This window comes from Diplotaxodon limnothrissa, linkage group LG22 (genome assembly GCF_057381915.1).
Source record: "Diplotaxodon limnothrissa isolate DT_005_m linkage group LG22, D_limnothrissa_male_GT1.1, whole genome shotgun sequence".
Lineage (NCBI taxonomy): Eukaryota > Metazoa > Chordata > Actinopteri > Cichliformes > Cichlidae > Diplotaxodon > Diplotaxodon limnothrissa.
Genome location: NC_140616.1, coordinates 10,815,242 through 10,839,204, shown reverse-complemented (window position 1 = coordinate 10,839,204; position 23,963 = coordinate 10,815,242). Strand labels below are relative to the sequence as shown.

At 39.6% G+C, this 23,963-nt stretch overlaps 1 protein-coding gene across 2 annotated transcripts in view; it reads right to left on the bottom strand.

Moving 5' to 3' along the window:
• The window catches only part of epha10 (EPH receptor A10), a 182,203-nt gene that overhangs the window by 40,833 nt on the left and 117,407 nt on the right, over positions 1-23,963 (bottom strand). For both annotated transcript variants that reach the window (XM_085346411.1, XM_085346410.1), the window contains exons 4-5: positions 12,863-13,018; positions 7,941-8,270 (exon numbers count right to left, since the gene is read on the bottom strand). In XM_085346411.1, coding sequence (XP_085202537.1) covers positions 7,941-8,270; positions 12,863-13,018 — 486 coding nt within the window. The remainder of the gene's footprint in view (positions 1-7,940; positions 8,271-12,862; positions 13,019-23,963) is intronic.

Genomic DNA, 23,963 nt, shown 5'->3' with positions numbered 1-23,963 from the left:
TCCAATTATAAGCCAAGAGGTAGGCAATTAAAATTCCCATCACAGGGTGACAAAGCGTCTTAAGTGGCTGGGCTATAGTCCTGAAAAGTAGCTTGATGACTCTATTCATTTGGTGCCTGCTGAAGCCTCACCTTCCCATCACTTCTAATTAAGGAGGCAGAAAGGATCCAAATGCCTTCATGCAAAGGGCTGAAGGGGGGAGAAGGCTGAGAAGTGTGAAAGTGAAAAAATAAAAACGGCAATTGGAAACTAAATGACAAAGAAACAATGTTTCATACCTTGGTATTTGAAGTGTCTCTTTCGTTCACTGAGTGAATGGAAAAAACAATATTCAACACCCCCCTCCCATTATAATGCAAGAAAAGTCTGATCCCAAGTTAATTCAGACTTAAACTTTAGTTCAAGTCTTCAAACGCAAACATGTGTACCATAGTTTTTTAAGGTACCCATTTGATTCAGAGAATCAGAGACAACCCCACCCTCAATTAGCTTCCATTCGTTTTTTTATCTTTCTGCCATAGTAGGCAATGTGAATAAGTACATTACCCAAGTACTGCATGTAACCTTCTTGTACTTCATTTAAAAACATTTTTCTATTTCCTTCTACAACCCTGCTTTAATTTTAAAGGAAAAATATTACATTACTTTATTTCATTTATCTGAAAGTTTAAGTGACTTTTCATTTCAATATTTAATAGTCGTTTTGTAATAAGTTATGTCTCCTGTATATTTGGCTTGCACCCCCATAAGCAATATTTGGTTGGGCTCCCTTTTCTCATATTATGATTTTATTAGTTTTTCTTATATACATATATTATGGATATTTTGTGTAGGAATTGCAGCAAATTTGAACTTCTTTCATAAGTATTGCAAGGTCTCCATCACACTTTTTTCAGTTTGTGTGGCCTTCAGTTTTAAACATTTTATTCTTCTGCTATGCACCCTGTGCTACTTTACTTGCTTTAAGTCATCTTTCATGCTTTATGCTTCCTAACTTTTATCTCAAAACCATCTCACCCTAACGCTTGTCCACACACAACTTTAAAAATGTATTAAGCAGTTTTGATATGTACGTCTTTAAAAATATGGTTTCAGATCGTTGTTTCTTCTTTTAAGTCTTCTCGCTTTTGCTCTTCACCCCTGCTCCCTTTTCTCCACATCCAGGCGTTCTCCTCACAATGCCACACCGCTCTCTTCTCTATCCCTCTACTTCTATATTCATTCCCCTCTCCTCTCCTCCCTTTATGCATCCATCTCTAAGGCCTATGTATCTCCGCGGGGACCAGCCATCTCAAAGCACGGCCAGTAATCCTCTCAGGATATTGAAATGCCAATCCTTCCTCCCTGACCTGCACCTCCACCCCATCTCTACAGCTACCCTGCATCCCTGTCTTCTTCCCTGCCTTAGCTAAAGGGCTTTGGATGTATCACTGGGGGCCACACACACACACACATATATATTGAACAATTCTGAAGCAAGATATCTTTTTTTAAGAAAAGAAATGAAGCATGGACCAATGTACAGAAATTATGTCATGCAAGCACAGCAAAGTATGGCCATAGACACATGGTCTGGTGCACTCTTTCGCTTATATATGCACCCCTAATCCACCTCGATATGGCGCCCCATGAGCCTTAGGGAAAATTGATCTCCCGTTTACCCAGCTCATGTCCCATCCCCTCCAGTTTCTATCCCCTACTCTTCCTTTTCCCTATTATCCATCCTTGACACGCCATGCAAAACTCCCCTTTCCCCCTGGTGGCCTGGAGAGTCCTGATAAAACCCCATCTGCATGGGAGGATGTGCATGTGCAAGCATCCAGTTCAACTGCATATTTTCAAAGAATTCAATTTGTATGTCGTTTTTTGTAAGGTTTAAAGACCGACAGTCTCTAAACTGCTGTTTCTAATGATTTGCATAAGATTCTGATTTTCCAATGAAAGCGGGCGAGGGAGAGAGAAGCTTGTGTTTGCATTTTATAGATGAAAATTGCCCCTGGTGTATCTTGCATGTGCGGCTGGGGCGGCAGGTTAACATGGTATAGTATCCAGCAGCACTTTCTCTCAGCAGCTCGGTTCAGATTGTGCTCTTAAGTTGTCAGGCTTTCTCCACCCTCAGCTGCCAGTCAAAAAATGCCACCCACTGCTAACAAGCTTACTCTGCACCGAAAAACAAATATGGCGCAATCAGGAAAGGTGGGAGAAAATAGTCCTAAGAGAGAGAAGAAGAGAGATGGGGGAAAAGAGGGCAGTGGTGATCATGTCAGGACAGGTGATGAAAAAGGAGAAGATAGCGGAAAGAGTGGCAGTGAGTAGGAGAGAAATTACCATCTAAGAATAGTGAGCTTATGGGGAGAGCAGGGAAGGATGTGGGGAGGGAAATGAGGGAGGAAATAGAGGGTAAAAAAAGAAGAGATCGGTTTACAAAGGAAGGGAGGAGGTTAAGAAAAAGAACAAAGTAATAAAGAGATGATGAGGTGGCTAGAGAGAAAAAAAGGCCAGAGTGTGAGTCTGCTGATATGTGCTAGCTTTGTTCCAAATCCCTACTGCAGTATTTATAAAGGTCAGCGAGTTTTGATAGAATAGAATAGAATAGAATTCAACTTTATTGTCATTGCACATGCACAGGTACAGGGCAACGAAATGCAGTTTGCATCCATCCAGAAGTGCTTAGTGATATAGATATATTACAATATATATTAGCAATAATATAGATATGTAAGTATATTACAGAAATGGGTCTATTATGTTATAATGTACACGGTATGAAGTATGTTGTGAATATTCTATAACTATAAGTATGTACAGGCTGTAGTGAGTACAAGCTATGTACAGGATATGGACAGAATATAAATATGAAAAACTATACAGAATATGAAATAAATAACTTTACAGGAATCTGAGATATACAGCTATACAGAAATGGGAACTATGCAAGTTGTAAACAGTTGTAGGGTTAAAAATTATTGTATGTACAGAATGATTGTTTACACAGAGCTATACATTAGTGCAGTTAAGGTAAGTGAGGGTGTGGATAATTTCTACAGAGGCTATATAAAGTGCTAGTGGTTGTGAGTGGTGGTTCACTCCATGTTATTATTGTGTGTTTGAGGGTACAGTTGTCCATTGTGTGTGTGTGTGTATGTTCAGTCCATGAGTTAACGTGGGTCAGATGTCAGGAGGCAGAGTTCAGGAGTCTGACAGCTGTGGGGAAGAAGCTGTTCCGGTACCTGGTGGTCTTAGTCCGGAGGCTCCTGTAGCGCCTCCCAGAGGGCAGGAGGGTGAAGAGTCCATGTGATGGGTGACTGGGGTCTCTGATGATTTTCCCAGCCCTTTTCAGACACCGCTTCCTGTAGATGTCTTTTATGGCAGGAAGTGGTGCTCCGGCGATGCGCTGGGCAGTTTTCACGACCCTCTGCAACGCCTTCCGGTCCGAGGCAGAGCAGTTCCCGTACCAGACTGTTATACAGTTGGTCAGGATGCTCTCGATGGTGCAACGATAGAAGTTCACCAGGATGTCTGAGGACAGGTGGTTCTTCCTCAGAGTCCTCAAGAAGAAGAGGCGCTGGTGAGCCTTCTTGACCAGCTTGGAGCAGTTGGTCGTCCAGGTGAGATCCTCGGAGATGTGGACTCCCAGGAACTTGAAGCTGCTCACACGCTCCACAGCCGTCCCCTTAATGTGGATGGGTGGATGTGGGTCAGCATTCCTCCTGTAGTCCACGATGAGCTCCTTGGTCTTCTCGGTGTTAAGCAGCAGGTTGTTTGTGTCGCACCACTCAGCCAGACGATCCACCTCCTCCCTGTAGGCGGCCTCATCGTTGTCACTGATGAGGCCAATCACCGTGATATGTAAAGTCTCGGTGGGGAGGTGCACACACAGGTGCGGACACAAAGCTAAGGTCCATACAGAAATGCTTTTTGCAATTCTGGAGCTGACCTGGCTTTACAGAACTTCAGACGGTATCCCGCAGATACATAAAAATCAGATGAACAACAAAATGAAAACCGGACTTATCATGCAGCGACAATAAGACCAAGTGAACCATTATTGAATTTGTTTGCAGGCTTTGTATGTCAAGTTTTAATATTGCGTCATTTTAATGATCACTTCCGCTTCTATCTGATAAAACTGAGCAGATCCTTCATTGACCTTGAGGTAAACCTCTCCCAGAGGACTTTCAACGGAGGGTAGCTCTCCTAGAAAATGCAGGAATTATTCTGTGGCACATTTCACACACTTTTTTTTTTCTTCCATCTGTCTCACAGACAGTATTAAACACCACACACTAAATGTCAGCCGAAATCCTCCCTGTCACAGAAAGTCTTCTAAAACCCCTGCAAAACACTCTCTCCTAACCCTTGTCCAATCCTCCTGGACGACACGGTTAGCCGCACAACTCATACCTTAATACCTCGTAATAACCAGAAATCAGTGCCATGGTAACTGCTGACAAGACAGACAGACAGAGGAGATAAAAGTGAGAAAGGTTTAAAGAAATGTGACAATGAGGAAAAAAATGCTCACCATAGGTTTGTACTTCTGATAGAGTATCCCAAACCCTGGAGTTCGGGATTTTACGCAGGAAGCTGAAGAAGGCCAAGTTGTCACTTGCTAGTCACGTTCACAGATTTTAGCTGTCTGAGGGATTTTTTTGGTGGGTGTGGTTTAATTTGAGGGATCAACAGCTCTGCGCTGCTTATAACTTCTTTAATTTTCATTTACTAACCGATTTGCTTTTCCAGCCACATGTGGGCATTGGCGAAGTTTATCAGCTGTCATCGCAATAACTGGATAAAAACATGAGCAGATGTTTCCAGCAAACAAACTCAAAGAGACAGTATGCTGCCTCACCGCTATACCTCTTCAAATTAGACTTGTTACCTGTAAGAAAAGTCAACATCTGGCAAACGTGTGCAGATATTTTTCCACAGGATTTGGTGGAACATGGAGAACGACTTCACTTCAGTGACAATAATAATGAGAAAAATATAGGGTTTTTGAGCTCCCGCTTTGTGGGGAATAAATAATTTAAACCACTAGGTGGTACTTGAGCAATTACTCTTATGTCAATGCAGTGGTAGTTTAGGGACCTGATAAAGCTGCCAACTTGGCACCTATAGAGGTTTTCTGGCACTGATAGGAAACTCTAAGCCAGTATTGCCCAACCACTGTGCCACAGCACATATAGGTGTGCCGTGAGAAATGATCAGGCGTGCAGTGGAAGATTATCTGCTTTTTTTTTTTTTTGTATTTATACGCAACACCTCAAAGGCCGGTCCGTCAAATTATTGTTGGACATAAACCTGTCCGTGGCGCAAAAAAGGTTGGGTTGCTCTAAGCGACTGGTGTGAGTAAGGTGCAGAACAATTACATTCTCTTCCACTAGAGGGCAGTACAACTACCTGCTCTAATGAAATTGGTTGCCAACTGCCAGTAAAACAGAAGACGATGAAGAAGAAATTACATAATAGTCATGCCGTGAGACGACGCAGCGCGTAATAGCAACAGATAAATATTTGAAAAGAAAAAGTAGTCAATCTGACCTGGGTCCTAGAGAAAATTCCGACCCAGATTAAGGCCCTAGCATGAATAGTGGTTGGGACAAACCAAATCAACTCCACTGTGCCTGGTGCGCAGGGAAAAATTATCAATATGCTTTTTGTGACATTTTTGTTTGGTGGTGTGCCATGTGATTTTTCTAATGTGAAATATGTTTTGTGGCTCCAACGGTTGGTAAACACTGATCTAAGCTAATCCCAATACATGAAGATGCGATTATATAATCTCGTCCGGGTTGGGGAGGCCCTAAAATCCTGTCAGGCCCCGAGAAAACTGTTTCCAGGAGTGGAACATTAGGACTACAATGTCCACTCTTCTGCCAAGATAACTGGCTCCAGGAGCAGAGTAACAACTTCATGGATGGAGAAATCAGGTAAACACAGACTGAACAATGGATTTAGATTTATAGGGAACCTAAAATGTGATGTCTAGATTGTTCTGTGTCTGCTAGATTTCTTTTCTGAATGAGTCTGAGCTTGTCTGACCCTTAATGCTGAAGCATTGTTCAACTATAAAGTGAAAATGAGAAAACAGTAGAATGCAAGCTTCACTAAATACAAATTTTTCCCAAGCTCCCAAATCAAGTAAGTGATGTCAGTGCTTTGTTCTCATACACATAACTGTGCTTCAGCCCATCACTCGTGTTATATACAAGTTTAAGCTGGTCCAAAAAAGAAGATCCTGAGAAACACATTTGTTTTTAAACACTCAACATAAATCTCCTTAAGTTCCTAGGACCTGGCATCCACATATGTGGACATCACATTTTGGGTTGTCTAGACCAAAATACTAAATTTTGAGCTACAAGGGCCTGATATCCACTTACGAGGACATCACACTGCCACTGTTCTATCGAAATTTTTTAACAAATGTCCTCATATGTGGATCTCATTTTTCTCAGAAACAAATATCAGGTAAAAAAAACCCCCAAAATTCATTGTTTTTACATTCATCAGGTCCCAACATGCCCAAATATCATACAGAAATTAAAAATGCATGCCATGGAAGAGTTTGGGTCTTAGGAGGTTAAATATACTCTCTTTTTTATTCTTAGATGCATGCCTCAGTCAAAAACCACACTTTCAATATAACAACTATCCAAAAGTTTAACCCACTTTCCCACGATAAAGTCTTACAGTATATATCCTGAACTTAATACCTGGAAATTCATAGCAAGTCCTGCAGCCTTCACAGATGCTGCACAGCATTCATCATTCAGCCCATTTCTCTAAGCTACTTTTCAATTAATGGCAAAAGCACATTCTGCCATTCTCACTCTCATTGTTTCTCCATCAGATAGTTTGTTGTACAGCACCTTTCATTCCATCTTCCACCTATGTTTCATTTGCATCATTATGTTCATCATTCATATTTCCTTCAGCTTTCGCAAACAAAGATCTCAAACATTTTCAAAGATATGCGCGGCGGTATAACATGCACAGTCATGTGTACGTTTGTTTACAAAAGAATGTTTGTCAGCATTCAAGCCAGAAAGTAGGCTTGTACATCTTTAGTGTGTGTATGTGTGTGTTTTGGTCTTTTCACACTTGAGCTCCTCCAAATAGTGAGTGCTATTGCGGTGCTGGGTGACAAGGCTACTTGGTAAAGTGCTTTTCAAGCCTCTGGCTAATGGCCTGCTGAAAACTTCTGCTGATGAAAATGAGATCTCCCCTACCAATGAGAATTTCTGCCCTGTCTGCAGCAACAGACATATTGTCAGTATAAGGGTGTATGATTGAAGTTTGTGCTTTTTTCAAAGAATACACAGAAATTCAAATCACTACAGAATACACATTGCTTCTGAATGCCATGTCAGTAAATCTGCATTTTGCTGTAGGCAAAGGTCACAGTGGGTTTTACAGAGTACAAAATGCACATAAATATGATCTGTGTGTATGTCTTTTTTTGTTGTGTGCAGAAGTAAAAGCGGATTGTGGTGATATCATAAAAAATGCATGCGTTATTTCCAAGCAAAACATTCAAACGTTTCAAATAGGGGTCAAAATAATTTTTTAGAGGATTTTCTTATGTCGAAAATATGAATAAAGTAGTAGAATTTGTCTGACCAGATGAAATGATGACATAAACTTTGTAAAACCACTAGAAATTCAGTCAAAATCAAGTGGAGTTAAAAAGTGTTCAAAACTGGAAACGCATGTAGTGCAAGTTTATTTAAAGTTCATCTATTTTTCACACATAATGTTGCCTGATGTCAGACGTGTCCTTGTTGGTCCCTACTGAGTACAAATGCAATATCTTTTAAAAGGTGCATTCTTTGTCGTTTGTTTTTTGGTTTCGGAGTGTGCCACGTTTAAGTGCAATTTAAATGTTTTCCATTTACATGTTTGTGTTTGTTTTTGAAGGTTGAAATGGAACTTACCAGGCAGGCTTGTTGACACGTTGACTTGTGTGTAGAACCTCTTGTTGGGCAGCAGCTCTGACACTCCATTCAAGGCTTCTACAGTAAATGTGTAATTGGTGTTGGGAAGAAGATTGACCACAGTCACAGTTCTTTCTGTCAGGCCAACCTGCTGAGGCACAAATCCAACGCTAGCCCCACATGGCTCACACTGCCTCCCGATGCACTTCCGGCATCCCACACTGTAGGTCAAATCCACCCTGCCCCCTGTGTCGGACGGAGCAGCCCAGTCCAAGATCAGCGTGGACTGCTTCAGAGTATAGGTCAAGTCTCTGGGAGGGGATGGGGGACCTATGAAAGAAAAAAAAAAGATAATTATTTAGATTTATTAGTTATCACAGGTCGCTCATGAGCAGTTTGTAAGAAAATACAATGCGTGCTCAATTTGAATGAACTGTCATGCAATTTGATATACAACAGTCCAGAGGCTTTATGGTGGGTATAGAAGCATTTATACCAACAATATCATTATAATCAAGCGCCAGTGTTGGAAGGTTACTTTTACCTTTTGCCTTCATATTAAATAAATTTTTGAACAATAATTTTGATTTTAATGATGTGATATGATGTGATATGAACCATTTTACATAAATAGGTGAGGGAAAATCTGAGGTACTTGTTGTGAAATATTAGTGTATGTAGCATTATTATTATACTTTGACAGTTTGAAAATATATTTTAAGAAGATGTATTGGACTGAGACGGAGGAGGGATTATTGCTCATATAGGAAGGAAAATATTTGGGGTAAGGCTCAGGATTTGATTAAAAAAAAAAGAATAGAATAACATTCCCTTTTGTCTGAAAGATTAGCGTTTTTTTCCATTATGTACTGGTGTCATCTGCTGTGTGAAACAGACCCTCCCTTTACTCTTAGTAAATAAAGATGGCTTGCCATGGAAAGTGTTTTATCTCTCCCGGAACACGAGTCTGATTTGATATGAGGGGCAGTGATGTGAGCTGCCTATTGAAAGGCTGTGTGTATCAAAAGTTCAGCATTATACAGTACATGACAGAGGTAACAAAAAACTGTGTAAACATGTCATTTAAAGTTAAACCACTTCTAAATGAACCCCCGCAACAGCTAAAAAATAAAATATACGATCCAGTAGAAGGCTGTAAAAAGCCAGACCAGAGGACTCCATCCTATCACTAAGTCAGCATTCAGTGTCTTTTGGTTCATATCCTCTTCTCACTGAAAGCACAGGTCCATTAAAGGTCATGAATTTTACATACATCCTTGTATGTGTGTGCATGTGCGTGTAATGAATAAGTGAAGGTTTGCTGCACTGTGCGTGCCATCAAACACGTCACACACCACAGCTGCGTCCCGCTTCCAAACACACGTGGTGCCCAGGGTTACATAAGCCCAGAAAACATTCACATTATGAACACACACACACACACTCGCACACACACAGTAGTGCATCTACACAGCTGGGCCTCTTTCTCACGTCTCTGTCCACTTTCATGCTTTCTTAGCCTTGCAGTCCCTCACTCTCTTAAGGTTTCTCTTTTCTTTCCATCTTACATTGCGAGTGCCTCTTGTTAAAACTTCACCTCCACAACTCTTCCCACTCTTTTACTCTTAACCTGTCCCAACCTTCTAACTCCCTTTTCCCTATAGCCCATCCACATCACTATTCAACTCAATCTCTACTCCTCCAAAAATATGATACAATACAGAAAAACTTGCATTTCCCTTTAAACCATTGTCATTAAACTGCATGTGTTATCTTTATATGCTACCCCCTCTTAGTTAATCTCATCAAATGAGATCAGGGACATCTATGCCAGAGATAACATAGTCTGACAGGCATGAGAGTATTTTTGCACCAACAAGGTGATTCCCAAAGCACTTTTAGTTGAAAACTTGACATATCTCAGCATGCTATATAGTGCATCCTTGAAAAATGCGAGAAAACTGGACAAATGGAGGACAAAAAGAAGTGACAGACCTATCCACATCAGATCTAAAAGCCATGTCCCCAAGAAATAGGAAAAAAATCCAGCAGAGACCTGGCACGCAACCTGAGAGTTACATCAGGCTCTTTAGTTGATCTGTCTCGTGTTCACTAAAGCCTCATCGAGAATGTTATAAGTGGAAATGTGGATGTCAAGAACCAATTCTTAAAGAAGGGAAACAGGACAAAAAGGCTGACGTATAGAAACACACACTGGAACACTGGAAGTCGTGGACTGGCCACTCTGAAGCACTAACCTCAACATTGTTGAAGCAGTGTGGGATCATCTTGGCATGTTGAAGAATAAAGGTAGTGATACCAACTATTAACTTCAAAGCTCATTAGAACTCTGTTTTTGCCAGATATACTCTGTTTCTATTCAATCAATCAATAAACTTCAATAAATCACTGCACCCATTTCATATTTTAACTAGCAAAATATAAAGAAATGAGGAGTAGCTCAAGACTTTTGCATAACACTGCACATTTATGGTAAACAACAAGTTTAGTTTTTTAAGTTTTCAGAGAAAATTGAAATTGTGCAGTCTTCAAAATCAGAAATAATTATTATGCAGCAACATCATTTTGCAGTTATTCTCAAACAACGATTTTGCTGATTTAATTGCAGAAACATCTGATGACATCTCGTCTCCAGTTTTTTTTTTTCTCTCCAAATAGTTATTGTGTTACAACTGGAGCTGTCAGCAGAAGTTCTCCTCTGCCAAAACTTACAAGAATTTAAAGACTAATTTTAATTAACTATTTCTAAAGTTCTACTTTTCATCTCCATTGCTGCCAAGGGAAATGCAGCAGTGTGCTCTAATGGAAAAAACTCAATCGTCACCATTAACAATGGCAGTCAGTTGAGTCATGAAGTAACAGATGAAGCTTAATCTTATAATTAAAGCTCTGTGCTCCTTCAACTTTTTCAAGAAGAATTCTTAAAGCAACTATGAGGTGCACAGTCTCTGATTCTCAGTGTGGTAAACACATTAGGGTCGTGATACTACACTAGCATTAAAAAGGGAGAAGAATAAAATCAGTTGTTCTTTAATCACTGGCGTAATAATGCGCACATATCAAACACTTCATCTTTGAAAATCATAATTTTTTCTCTTACTCTTATGAGGCTAGATTCATCAAACTCTTTCTCTAAATGTACAGTGTGGTGGATTAGTAGAATCTGGGGATTATCATAATTACAGAATCTATAGTGTAATTAATGTGGTCATTAGGCTGCTATGAATATTATCACACAGGATCAGTGAGCTCAGCAATCAATATTATAATTACACCCCTCCACTGCACTTACCATTAAAGCTAGCATGACCACACACTTTCATTCATGTGTGTACGCACTAACGCACAAGTCAATGTGAATACGTATATAAACACACATGCACTAACTTAGAGACCCTATGGATTTATGTCCTGAATACTTTCAGGATATATACCCTATTATTCCTCCATCTAATTACTAAGCTATAATCAATAGGCTGTTTTCCATGCAGAAATCAATAGGGCCAACCTGTACGGCTCTGTTTGGCCTCATAGTGAAGAAGAATCAGGCCGAGAAAGGGTCAGAAAAAGTAAAAGGTGAGGAATGAACAAATAATATGTGGCGAAAAGGGATGAGGATATAGAGTGTCGCTCGAGGATAGAGGGATGAGATTTTGGTTTGACAGAGAGAAGAAAAATGGGATGATAACACGCATGGATGGAACAGATGAAAGGATAAAGAGTAAGGAAAATGCGAGGAGGCAGTGGCTAGAAAGAAGAGTGATGACTGGTCAAGTTAAGAAGACAGAGAGATGGGAATGGAAGAGGGTGTTGAGGCATCAAAAAGGAGGGGGTAGAAAAAGAAGGGGGGGTCCAGCGGAAATGTAGATAATGGAAGTATAGCAGAAAATGGATCTGTAATGTCAGGAGAAAAGGTGGAAGAATATGGAGAGAATGCAAAAGGTTAAGCAAAGAGATGGCAAAATGGAGTGATGGGTTTTTTTGAAAGATGGATGGGAGATATAAAAGGGATAAATGTTAAGAGGCAAAGAAAATGGTTTGGGTGAAGAGGCGCTTTCATATATAGCTTTGGATACTAATAGACAAAGGTTGGAAGTGGTTACATTTACAGAAAACCCTCAAACATACTATGACACAGACGTCCCAGAGGAAAAGTCTTCCTTAGAAAATTTACTTTAAATACTATGTCAAAAAAAGACTGGATTTATTCTTTATTCCAGATCAAAGAGGAATTGTCCAACGAGGCAACAGATGTCATTAACCAGTTATAGACCAAGATATTTGCTTATGTATTTTCATCCTTTAAGCTTGCAGTTATACAAACACTTCACAACTTTTTCATCAGCAGAGCAGTACAAGGCATGCATCCTGTGTTGTGAGAGACCTACTCCTAGCCAACAATCTGGGAAAGGTTATAGAAACATGGAATGCAATACAATGAAGGGTATATGGTGAAGGAGAGGTGAAGGGTGCAAGGAATGAGTCATGGAGATGGGGTTGATGAGGACAAGATGATGAAACATGACTTGGGGGGGAGGGAGCAGGTCAGACCAAGAGGTAATAGCATGAAAAAAGGAAAGGTGGATGAAAGGGTACGGGGTGAAGGACAGGTTGTTTTAAGACATAAAGAAAATGGATCTTTATTGTTAAAATGGATAAATGACAATTGCAGCTATATCAAAAGCTGAATGGGAGGTTGAGATATTGATTGGCTTACAGACATAAAAATCTATACTTTATGCAAAATTTCAATATCATATCTTATATGAGTTATATGGTGCGACTAGAACTAGTATTAGCATATATATATATATATATATATATATATATATATATATATACATATATATAATTTAAGAAGATATAGACATAAATAAGTGCAAGTATATTATTATTATTACGTGTGCATGGCGCTGAGGGATTGTCCAAAGGGGTCCTGAAGTGATCCTCCTCACACAAGCACACCATGGATCCTTCCTCTTCTGCGACGCTGTTGGCTGGGCAGGGGAAACACTCCTGCTGTCTGGACGACATCTTGTAAGAGCCAGGTGGACACGCTGGAAAAGAAAAGCAGTTTGTCAGATATGTCCAAATTACGTGATATATCACATTACATACATTTAAAAAAATATATGTAATATATCCTTTTGGGAAATGAACACATGAAACACATATTGCTATATCAAGGAACTGCACGTTCACAAGATAATTCTGCAGATATGCTAACAGTTTAGAGCCTTTTTTTAATCACATAAGCGCCTCTATTTCACTAAGCACGTTAAAGCCTTTGAAAGAACGAGAGGGAAAATTAAGAATGAGTGTAGAAAAATGAGAAAAGCCAGTGAGACCTCAGTGAAGTATAGATGAGATAAAAGATAGGATTAGAGCAGAAAAGTAGAGGAGACTTTGGCTAAATCCATCTGACAAACACAATTCTCACATTACATGTGATCGGTGGACCTGTGCAAATGGCATCAAAGTCTGCAACTGGAATGAACCAGCTATGCAAATGAAAGAAAACCAATGGATCGTGCAGGCACAAAGCTCCGAAGCCCAAGATTTTTTATTTCATTGTGCTTTTTCTCCCCTTGTTTCGCCTTATTTGGAAGTTATCCCAAAGCATGCATGAACCAAAATACAAAAGGTGAGAACGTGGACAAAGGTGATAAGTACTCATGACCTTACATGTGTAAGAGTACACACCATGTAACAGAAGCTTATCAGTGCAAGTGTGACAATGGGCGTGCATAAACACACACACTCAAACTCACTGAGAACAGCTTATTTTACACTCTCCCTGTATGCAGTTTCATTTTCCACTTGCCGTGCTTTTGTAGCAGGTGATAATGGGTGTGAAATCAGGCAGCCAGCTACCGCTCCATGCTCTGGTCTCCTCTCTTCTGAGACTGTATTCTAAACAGCGGGTCTACATTAACAGCTCTAGTGAGCTTTCTACCCCTCTCTCCCAGTCTTCTGCTCGTTTTCCATTCTCCTGCCACATTATTCTTTCTTATTCCTTTCATACCTTTCTTTGTCCTTCTCATTTTTTGTTTCGTCATCGTCAGTCTTGTTAGGTTCCAACTTTGGAGGCATGTTCATTTTTACCCAGAGTGAGAAACTAGTGATTGACATAACCAGTTAGTGGACATTAAATTAGTTTACAGATGGTAGATACTGGTTTTGAGAATATTTATGGACGAAATACTTGGTAACAAAGGCCTTAGCCATGCAAGTCTAGGGACTGGTTGTTAACCCCCTGGCAACCTCCAGTTGCTAGGGACAAATGTGAATTCCACACCCAGATCACGAGTGGTTGCTAGGTGTTTATCTCCAGGCGAAATCGCCTATAAAGAGGCTCCTTGTAATTGCTTTGGTCACTAGCAGTTTGCTGTGGTCGCCTGCAGTTTGCATGGTACAAGTTTACTCGTATAGAAATAATCACCATTTACTCTTCGAGCTGTAGTGAAACTTGAAAAAGTGCGAGATAACCCAGGAATGGAGAATGTTAGCTTTAACGTGAAAGTTGTGTTTGGAGAGTAAACTGCAAGTCTTTGCTTTGTTGCCATGCAAACTCAGGCTTCTTTGCGACCAGTTTCAAACTAGTGGCTGCCAGCAATCTCATCAACCACTCATCAACCAGCTGCAGAAAGTGAATAGGGAGCTTTAGCAATCAGTTTCAGAAGAATTACCAGCAACCTGTACCAGCTACTTGCAGCTAGTCTGAGAATATACATTTTACCCTCAGAACCAGTGGTTGCCACATGGTAGCTGACAAGCTTCTACACCTGCGTCATCGAGGCCTACATTTTAAATCAAAAGAAGCTATAACATGAAAATTATGACTCAAAATTATTTATATGACTCAAAATAAGACATGGTTGCTTTACTTACCCTGATACTACACACTTTTAAATACACAAATTAAAAAAAAAAAAAAAGGGGGAAACCAACTACCAACAGAAATATTTGAAGCTAACGATACGCTGGCAAGGGTTAGCCAGTCATAATAGTCCATGTGGTACATGGTAAATGGACTGGTACTTATATAGTGCTCTTCTACTCTAACTGAGCACTCTACTACAAGCCTCATTCAGTAAATCATACACATATTTTTTCTAAATCAAAGCCCCTTGTCTAACATCGACACACTTTGACATGCAGAAAGGAGAAACTGGTGATCAACCCACTATCCTTCCAACCCACTTTACCTCCTGAGCCACAGCTGCCCCGGCCCTGAATTTCCAAGAAAGATTCTTAAACATTAAAAGATGTTCAATTCACATTCTTGGGTATGTTTACTTGAAGAGCTTGAATAGGAATTAGGAGATATCATGAGCCCCTGGAACCATGTTATCAACTGTGATTTAAGGCAACAGTGCCCTGTCTGAATTATGTGATAAAATTTATGGGATTTATGGGAAATTACAGTTAAGAAGACAGCACTTTTCCCACCTGCAGTATTGTGTCACACAGTCAGTAATGCTGATATATTTGTATGTGACACAGGCAAATTGAACACAAAAGCCTTCCCCTGGCTCAGACCAGTCTGAGAGTGTGCACGTGCCTGTATACCTTTGTGTATGCATGTGTGTATTACAGCCCTGTGTGGCATGTTCGAGGCTGTAAGAACCTCGTAATCGACTTTCTAATGTCTGTCATTACACAAAAAAAAGCCTCTCGCTTTCAGCTCAAAGCACAGCCAAGCATGGGGACATAACAGAAACACACACACACCCGGTCAAGCAGCACTGAAGTAGACTCCCTTTGTTCCTGACTGTGCTGCCACTATCCTTCCCTTCGCCACAGCAAGAACATCAAGTGTGAATAGCACCTAAATCAAGGCAAAATTATGCATAGATCTATGAGAACAGAAATGGGTTTTGCATTTTCTACCTATCATGCTTAAAAGCAGGCTAGCCATATGGCTGGCTGCAGTTCTGACTTATCTCTTCAATTCAGCATGGATAGACATTTCGCTGGCCCACGATGGAAATGTGTGTCTAATGATAGGGGTGTATCAAGACAATATGTGCAGCTCAGATAACAAAAGGAGCTGGCTTTGCATGATGCCCGTCATTTTCAAGGGATTCAAAGGGTCGCCAAAAGCCAGTGCCAGAGAAGGTCATGTCAGTCAGCATGGCCACAAGCCATCTGCCAGTTGGAGAAGAGGAGTTAGTTTAAAAGGCATCCAGCGGTGAGAAAACAAAACAAAAAACTGAACAAAACAATGGAGATACTTGTAATGAAGAGTACTCAAGAGTACTCATTTGGTTTTTCTCATCTTTAAATTGCAAGGTGTATAAATTTAAGTGGAAATCAGAGTTTCAGTGGAAGTAAAGGAGAGTGGGTGGTTAGAGAACTAGAGAGACAGAAGGAGAGATCTGCCAGGACAGCTGGCAAACCAACTGATCAATTTGTCCTATGTGCTGACTGGGAGCCTCGATTAAATGAAACACGGCGGCAAATGTATGCACGCGCACGCGCACACAGAGGCATATTTCTTCAAGGTGTTATGATATAGATATGCAGTGACATGCCAGGTCCTTGGGGTGGGGGGTAGTGGATGACACAGTACGCCAACTGCTGTGAGAGATTGTTCGGAGAGACAGAGACACCAACAGACAAACAGATGGCGTGTGAGAGACAGAAAGACAGTAGGCTATGTACTGTACTGAGAAAGGACATTAAACAGGGAGGGATAATAGACTCCTTCAGACTGACTGATAGACAGAACAATAAACACAGGCATGGAATGCATACAGATGAGAAACACACTGAACGAATGAGTGACAGTGTTAGAATAAGGTCATCTATAGTAGGAATATATAAAACAGCAGAAGTGCTCTGCTTGCCATAGGAGCTTATCGGTAGTTAGAAAATAAATATAGGAATATGATTGCAAAACTTGTTATCAATCTTTCTTAGAAAATTCATTATTACTCTGACAGTTTGAGATATGCCAACAGTTTTGCCATCTAATGAATAAAAAGTAAAAGGCCAAAGAATCCACATTTCAATGAGCTTACAAATGACTTTAATAGACTTTTGTCTTTGTGGGAGGAATCAATTTATAGTTTGCCCTTCTCTCTTATTTTCTTTTTCCTTTCTTTTCTCTAACCTTAAACATGCCCATTAATAAGTCATGAAGCACTTAATGCAATACATGTGAGCAATGAATTGTTTCTTTGCCTCTCTGACAGCACACATTAATAAATATTAATAACCCTAAAAGAGGTTTTACTTTAGACCTTTGTGCGCGCACACTGGCACACATTTGCACGCAGCTAAACCCCAAGAGAGATTACACATAGACATAACGCGACGATTTTTTGCAGAGGTTTTCAAGGAATTGAACAAAGTATGATAGTCAAAGGGGTAATGGTATCATAGAGAGATGGGGATGTGATTCCAGCAGTTGGAAATCAATAATTGAGAGAGCTTTAATTCAGATGAGTGCTCCCTGTGTAGCTGATGGTGATTTGAATTCTTTAGGCTTCCTTAACATCCAAAAAATTTATTCTCATTACCATCTTTTTACACACACACGGACACGGACCTACGCGCACATACGCATGCACACATGTAAATCTGCATATCCGAATCAGAGAAGTAGGGAGGTTGGAGAAAAATGACTGATTAATGTGTTTAAATGTGTCGTGTTAGGTCAAATTATTAAAATGTGAACTGATGAGGTTAGGGTGAGTCAGACTGAATTGGACTAGTTGAAATTGGACAAAAGTAGATGGGGTCAGTCTCATTCCACATGATAGATTGGCTGAAGAGAATGAGATATGGACCATACTGGATCAGAAAAAAATGTTGAAAAATACTGTTTCAAGCTAAGACGTTGGAGCTTAGGGGGAAAAGGCTTGGAAAGTTACCAGTGCAACTCTCCAGACTGAAAAATAAAAAGACTCTTAATACCCTGGTCAAGGCTCATGAACAGTATGTGTAAATTGTGGGGAATTTACGTGTATAGTGCTGTGCAAGTCATTCTTTGTTTTTTGCCAGGAAAATGGAAAATAGGTGTAGTAACTTACTGAAAGGAGCCAAACATAAATGTTTACACACTATGTAAAGCAAAAACTGAGTTTGTACAATTGAAGAGCTTAAAAATCAATATACCCATCTTCAACACAGCCTGAACTCTCCAAGGCTCTCAGGAATAGTTCTCCAGGCTTCCTGAAGGACATTCCAACTTCTTTAGATGTTGCCTGGGGAGACCAATCCATGACTGACAATGTTCTGTTATGTGTTTCAGGAATGCTTTAACTGCACTGGCGCTGTGTTTGGGATCACTGTCATGGTGAAAAGTGAAGCTGTTCCCAATTGGATGAATTTCCTGTTACTTGTTAGCATGTTGGATTACACTGTGTGGCAGGGCGTGGCCTGCGGTGCAGTGCAGGGAAGGCGGACGCACCTGCACGGCATCTGCAATCACGCCCCGCCGACTTAAATATTGTACTGGGTCCTGTGGTTGGGGTTGTTGTGGTAATGTTGAGCGGGCAGCGGGAGAGCTGCAGCTCTGTGTGCATTGTGAAGCAAACGTGTGTGACAATAAAAGGATGCAAAGCATGTTGATGTCACCGGTTCTGCCGTGTATGTTTACACACTGTTAGATTGGATCACAATCTAACAGTGTGTTCTTATTTTCATAATTCGATCAATTTTTAACAAGCTGGCCCAACACCCCTAGCTGAAAAGCAGGTTCAAACTATGGCAAAACCTGCTGGACCTTGTCTTTATCTTCTGTAAATCATCATTAATGATGATTTGAACCAAAATTTTCAATTTGGATTCATCATTCCAAAAGACCAGTTGTCACTGATTTTCAGCATGGATCTTGTGTAATTTGTGTAAAAAAAAGAAAGAAAAAGAAAACAAACATCACTCTGAAATCAGTCACGGATAAGGACTAGACTGAAAATGAGTAAAAGGGCAGCCAGTGTCCGAAGAAAAAAATCTGAAAGATCTTCAGAAAGCCTTTCTCTTAAGACAAATTTCCAATAATTACGAGAAAGTTTGTCTCCCTGGAAGCAAAATATAAAGAAATGAGAGGTGATCCAAGACTTGTAAACAATTCTGTCCTTGTATATTAATAATTAAAAGCTTTAAAACAAATCATAGGGAGGAACTATACAGGTTAGGGTAAGACAAACTAAAACAAAAAAACCCAACTTTAAATCAATGCTTCTAATTTAACATCAAAAATTTCCTCTCATTATATTTTTAATGTTCTATATTTTTCTCTTTGTTTCATGTTGGAAAAATTAATGTTTTGACTTTTTGAAATGCTCTATCAAAGAGTAAGACAATGGTCTTCTATGGCAATAAGGAAATAATACTTAGTATAGAAAGCTAAAAATTAATAAACCCCTAGAAACTTGTCTGTTGCACAAGGCCCTCTTCAAAAAACCCGCTACCACGTCATCGGATCAAACTGTAGTGTATCATATTCCCAGTAAGCAGATTTTCTGATTTTATAGTTTGAAATTAAGTGACTGATGAAAAAAAACATTTCGTGACCCTTTCCATGGCCTGCTCTTTTGGAAGATACAATTTTCTCCTGAACTAACATGCAGTGTCATAACCTGTCTGCGTGTCTAGCTGCTTTGAAGATATGACCTAGCCTAGAATTACAGCATAAATCCCTGTTATTAGCTCAAAGTAAAGACCTCATTCAAGTCACCCACTGACTGGCTGCTGCTTCACAGTGTAATCGTGGAGAAGGCTCTGAGCCGTGCCATTCAGGTCAATGCTTTATCGTTTTATTCTCTGTTCTGCCCTGGTTACCGCAGACTGACATCACACAGAGAACACAGGAGAATAACTAGCGAACAATGCCGCCAGGGGTACTAATGTCAGCCGTGCTCTGTACAAGCTTTGCGCTGAAGACATGTCTAATTCTGCATGTCAAGTGCAGCATGTATACGCAGTGACAGACACATCACACGCAAACAAAAGCACACAATTACTCACAGTTGTGAATGCAAAACTCCCACGGATCCATTCGTTGGCTTTTTCACACAAGCATCCGCTTCAACGCCGAACATTTAACAATATCAAAGTGGTTACATCACAAAATAGACACAACAAAGAGCTGTCATGTTACATCACAGCAACAAAGAGCCAGGCCTGAACAGTTTGGATCAAACAGAAAATTCAGAGAGAATCAGCCAACATAATACAGCATTAGGGAATCACAAAAATGTATGCATAGTCATGGAGTTATAAGGTCATGCATCTATTTTTGTGAGGCAAATGTTTGTTAACGACATTAACTTTTCATTCTAAAAAACAAAAAAAAGTTTCCGTTCTTGGTGGCGGCACGGTGGTGCAGTGGTTGACACTGTTGCCTCCATGCAAAAAAGGTCCTTGGTTTGATCCTCATGCCTATGTGGGTTCTCTATGAGCGTCTTTCCACAGTCCAAAAGCAAACAGGTTAGCTGGTGATTTTAAATTGTTAAAGTCACTGCGATAGGCTTTAAACTGACCCCATAACCCTAAACTGCTTACTGAAACGCAATGGATGCTAGTTTTTAGTTGCACTTTAATAATAGATTTTGAATGTAAGGCTTCTAATGATGTATGCTCACTCACTCACTTTTTTCATTACAAAAAAAAGGTTCCTTATTGCCAGGCTATGACTTTATTGTACTTGACTTTTAATAATAAAATTTACTTAAAATTTGACATTGCTTAATATACCCAGGATTTCTCCTTGTGGCATTGAAAATGGCAAATTATTTTTTGTGATATTTGAATCAAAGTCAGAAATTTCAGTGTGATGACAACACTAAGCCAGACAGCATTCGCAATTGGTATAACATTGTGGAAACAAGTGTATGCCAAAATACTATATTTATTACTGAAATTAATCAAAAGAGGCATTCCCCATTTTTATGGTCTTTTATATAAAAAAGTCATAAAGAAAATTGGATGGCATGAGTATTTATATCCAGTTTTATTCCATTTTTAGTTGCCAAAATACTTCAATAACTATGAAAGATATCAATCAAATGGTGGCACACAGACAAATAGTGAGGCGACTGCCAAAAACTAGGAAACCATGAATGAAAACACTGACCCACTACAGCAGAGTTAAATATACTACTTAAGGTGAAGGGACAGATGCGTTTGGTGTTCTAAAAACAATTGGAAGTCAGTTATTGTGGTTTAACCCGGTGATATTGCACACTTTATTGCAGGAAGCTGTGCTGCTGTGGCAGAGGCTCTGACACAAAGCTCAAGGAAGCAGTTAAGGTAATTTAAAAACACTCCGACTCCCTAAATTGCCACAGTAGCTGTCAAAACTCGATTCCTTCACAAAGTAATTACTTCGTCATAACTCAACACAGACATGGTGCACACATTTTACATTCAAATGTAAGCTTTACAGTGATAGAAAGTTTCCGTTTTGAATAAATATCTCAAGAACAGTAATAGATGTTATAAAGTCTATCATTCTTGCTCTACATGTTTATTGAGGGTGACAGTAGCCACATTGTAGAATGACTGCAATAAAGACAGAGCATCACCAAATCCACTGAGTTTCATCCCATGCTAACAAAATAATGCTGAATATATTTAAATCTGTTTATGTTTAAACCACTTTATCTTTGGGAATATGGGCTGTGAAGTACTTTCTTTTTAGTGCTATTGCCCATTGCCTTAAACCTTATATATATATATATATATATATATATATATATATATATATATATATATATATATATATATATATACACACATACATATATATATATATATACATACACATACATATATACATACACATACATATATACATACACATACATATATACATACACATACATATATACATACATATGTGTATATATAATTCATATATATATTAATATGTAGATTGCATATTTTGGCATGCCATTCAATGTTAAAAGGGGGCATTAGATTGATTTGATACAAAATAAATCAGATATGTTTACATGAATGTGGAAATAAACAGATGCATTTTCTTTTACCCACACAAGTGATTGAAGTAGACAGATGTCCGTAGGGTGCATATCTGTATTTTCTGAACACATACTGACTCACTTGGCTCATGTGCTGAAATGTACAAAAAACCCACCATACACACATAAACACAGCAGACCATCGCTGACTGTTGATGGATCCTGCTCTTCTTTTCTCGTTTCCATGTTTTTGCCACTGTCTTTAATACCCGTGCTACTTCGACGTTTACCTTTCTCCCATCTCATCTTCTGAAATAGCTCTTGACTGCTATCAACTCTGCTCCCTGCCAAACTCTGCCCACTCCCCCCACACACACCCATCCCTTCCCCGACTCCCCTCTATCATGTTTGCTACCCTCTCTTTCTTTTTGTCCATTATTTGCCATCCCTTCTTTTGCTCCAGCAATCATTTTCCACAGGATTTATCAGGGGTTCTGGAACAAAAGACTGAGAAGGAACAATTTCTGGATGTTATTGCCTCCTTCTCTCCTCATCTTGTGAACATTTGCACTGTTCATATTTGAGTATTTAGCTCTTGTTCTTATCCTAAATGACTACCATTAAGTACACTTTTTTTTGTCTCCCACTCATTTTTGTAGAAGGGATGGTGGGCATGGTAGTAAGCTAAATATGGATCTTTTATTGCATGGTTCCCAACATTAACCCCCAGTTTGTTTTCCTTAAATACATAGCTTTTACCCACAATCACACGCACTGGATTTTGACTCTTAAAACCAAAGAAAAAGTCAAATACTCCAAAAATAAAATCTGACTGTTCAGTGCTTTAAGCAACACAAACTGACTTTTATTCACACATTTGATTGGAAGCTTAACTCTTTCTGACAGATGTCTGCATATAAACAACACTGTGTGACAAACTGTAAATATAGAGTGGTACAGTATGTGGTAAATAAGGAGTGATTTAAAGGGAAAAATAAAAGACCGACCCTGGTTTGAAGCAGTCGCTATAATATAATCAGCTCCATTTTTGTGTTACATCTCCATGGCTTAATGGGCTGGGATTTAATCTTTTCTCATCTTTTGGTTTCTATGGCAAACACTGAAAAAAGAGTGTTTTATTAACTTCTGTTTTCATTCAAACCTAATATGACATCATCAACTTAACCCTCAAGCTTTGACCCTCAGGTTGACCCTCATCCAACTGACCTTATCCTTTAAAATCTAACTGTAAAACCACTGAACATCATTTCAGTCGTGACTTTCTCACCGTTTCATCCTGCCAGGGCCAAGACTTTTGAAGATGTCCTCTCTATCGAGTGTAGTGATTCGTCTGGCATTGTGATAGATGGTTGAATAATGGTCACATGTCATGGGAGGACTAATGATTAGCCTATCAGTGCCACAGCAGAAGCAACATTGTCAATTGGTGTGCTTCTGAACAACAAATTGATGAAGATAAATTCTTGTTATTTCACCTCACTCCACTCTTAAAATGCTGCCATTACCAACATGTTGGCTGTGGTATGTCTCAGTGATTAAGTTTGAGATATTGGTTTGTAGTGACTGATTTAGTCAAATCTCCTCCCCCATGGAAAACAGTTAGACTGAAGAAAATGGAAATAGCTGTAACAAGCTGACAAGCCTGATATGAGGCTATGCTAAACTGTCAGCCTCATCCATTGATTACTGTTATTGGTATACCAGATGTGCGGACTTTTGCTTTTCTTATGTGTGTGTTAGAAGCTTAGCCACATTCTTATCTTAGTAACGTGTCACCTGCACACAAGTCCATACTACACACATACTACTGCATGCATACACACAAGCACGAGTAGGTGTTATTCGAGGAACGGGGTTTTGCGGTGGTCCTACGCACAGCTTTGCAGACAGTCGTATACATGCACTGCCACCATGGGGCAGTATCACAAATATCCAGTCTTTGATAATGATGCTTGTGCTCCTTGCCTGCCAAAATAATTATTATATCTTATTATATACAAAGAGCTGAAGTGAAACAGACTGAGCCTTCATACCCACAGATGATTAT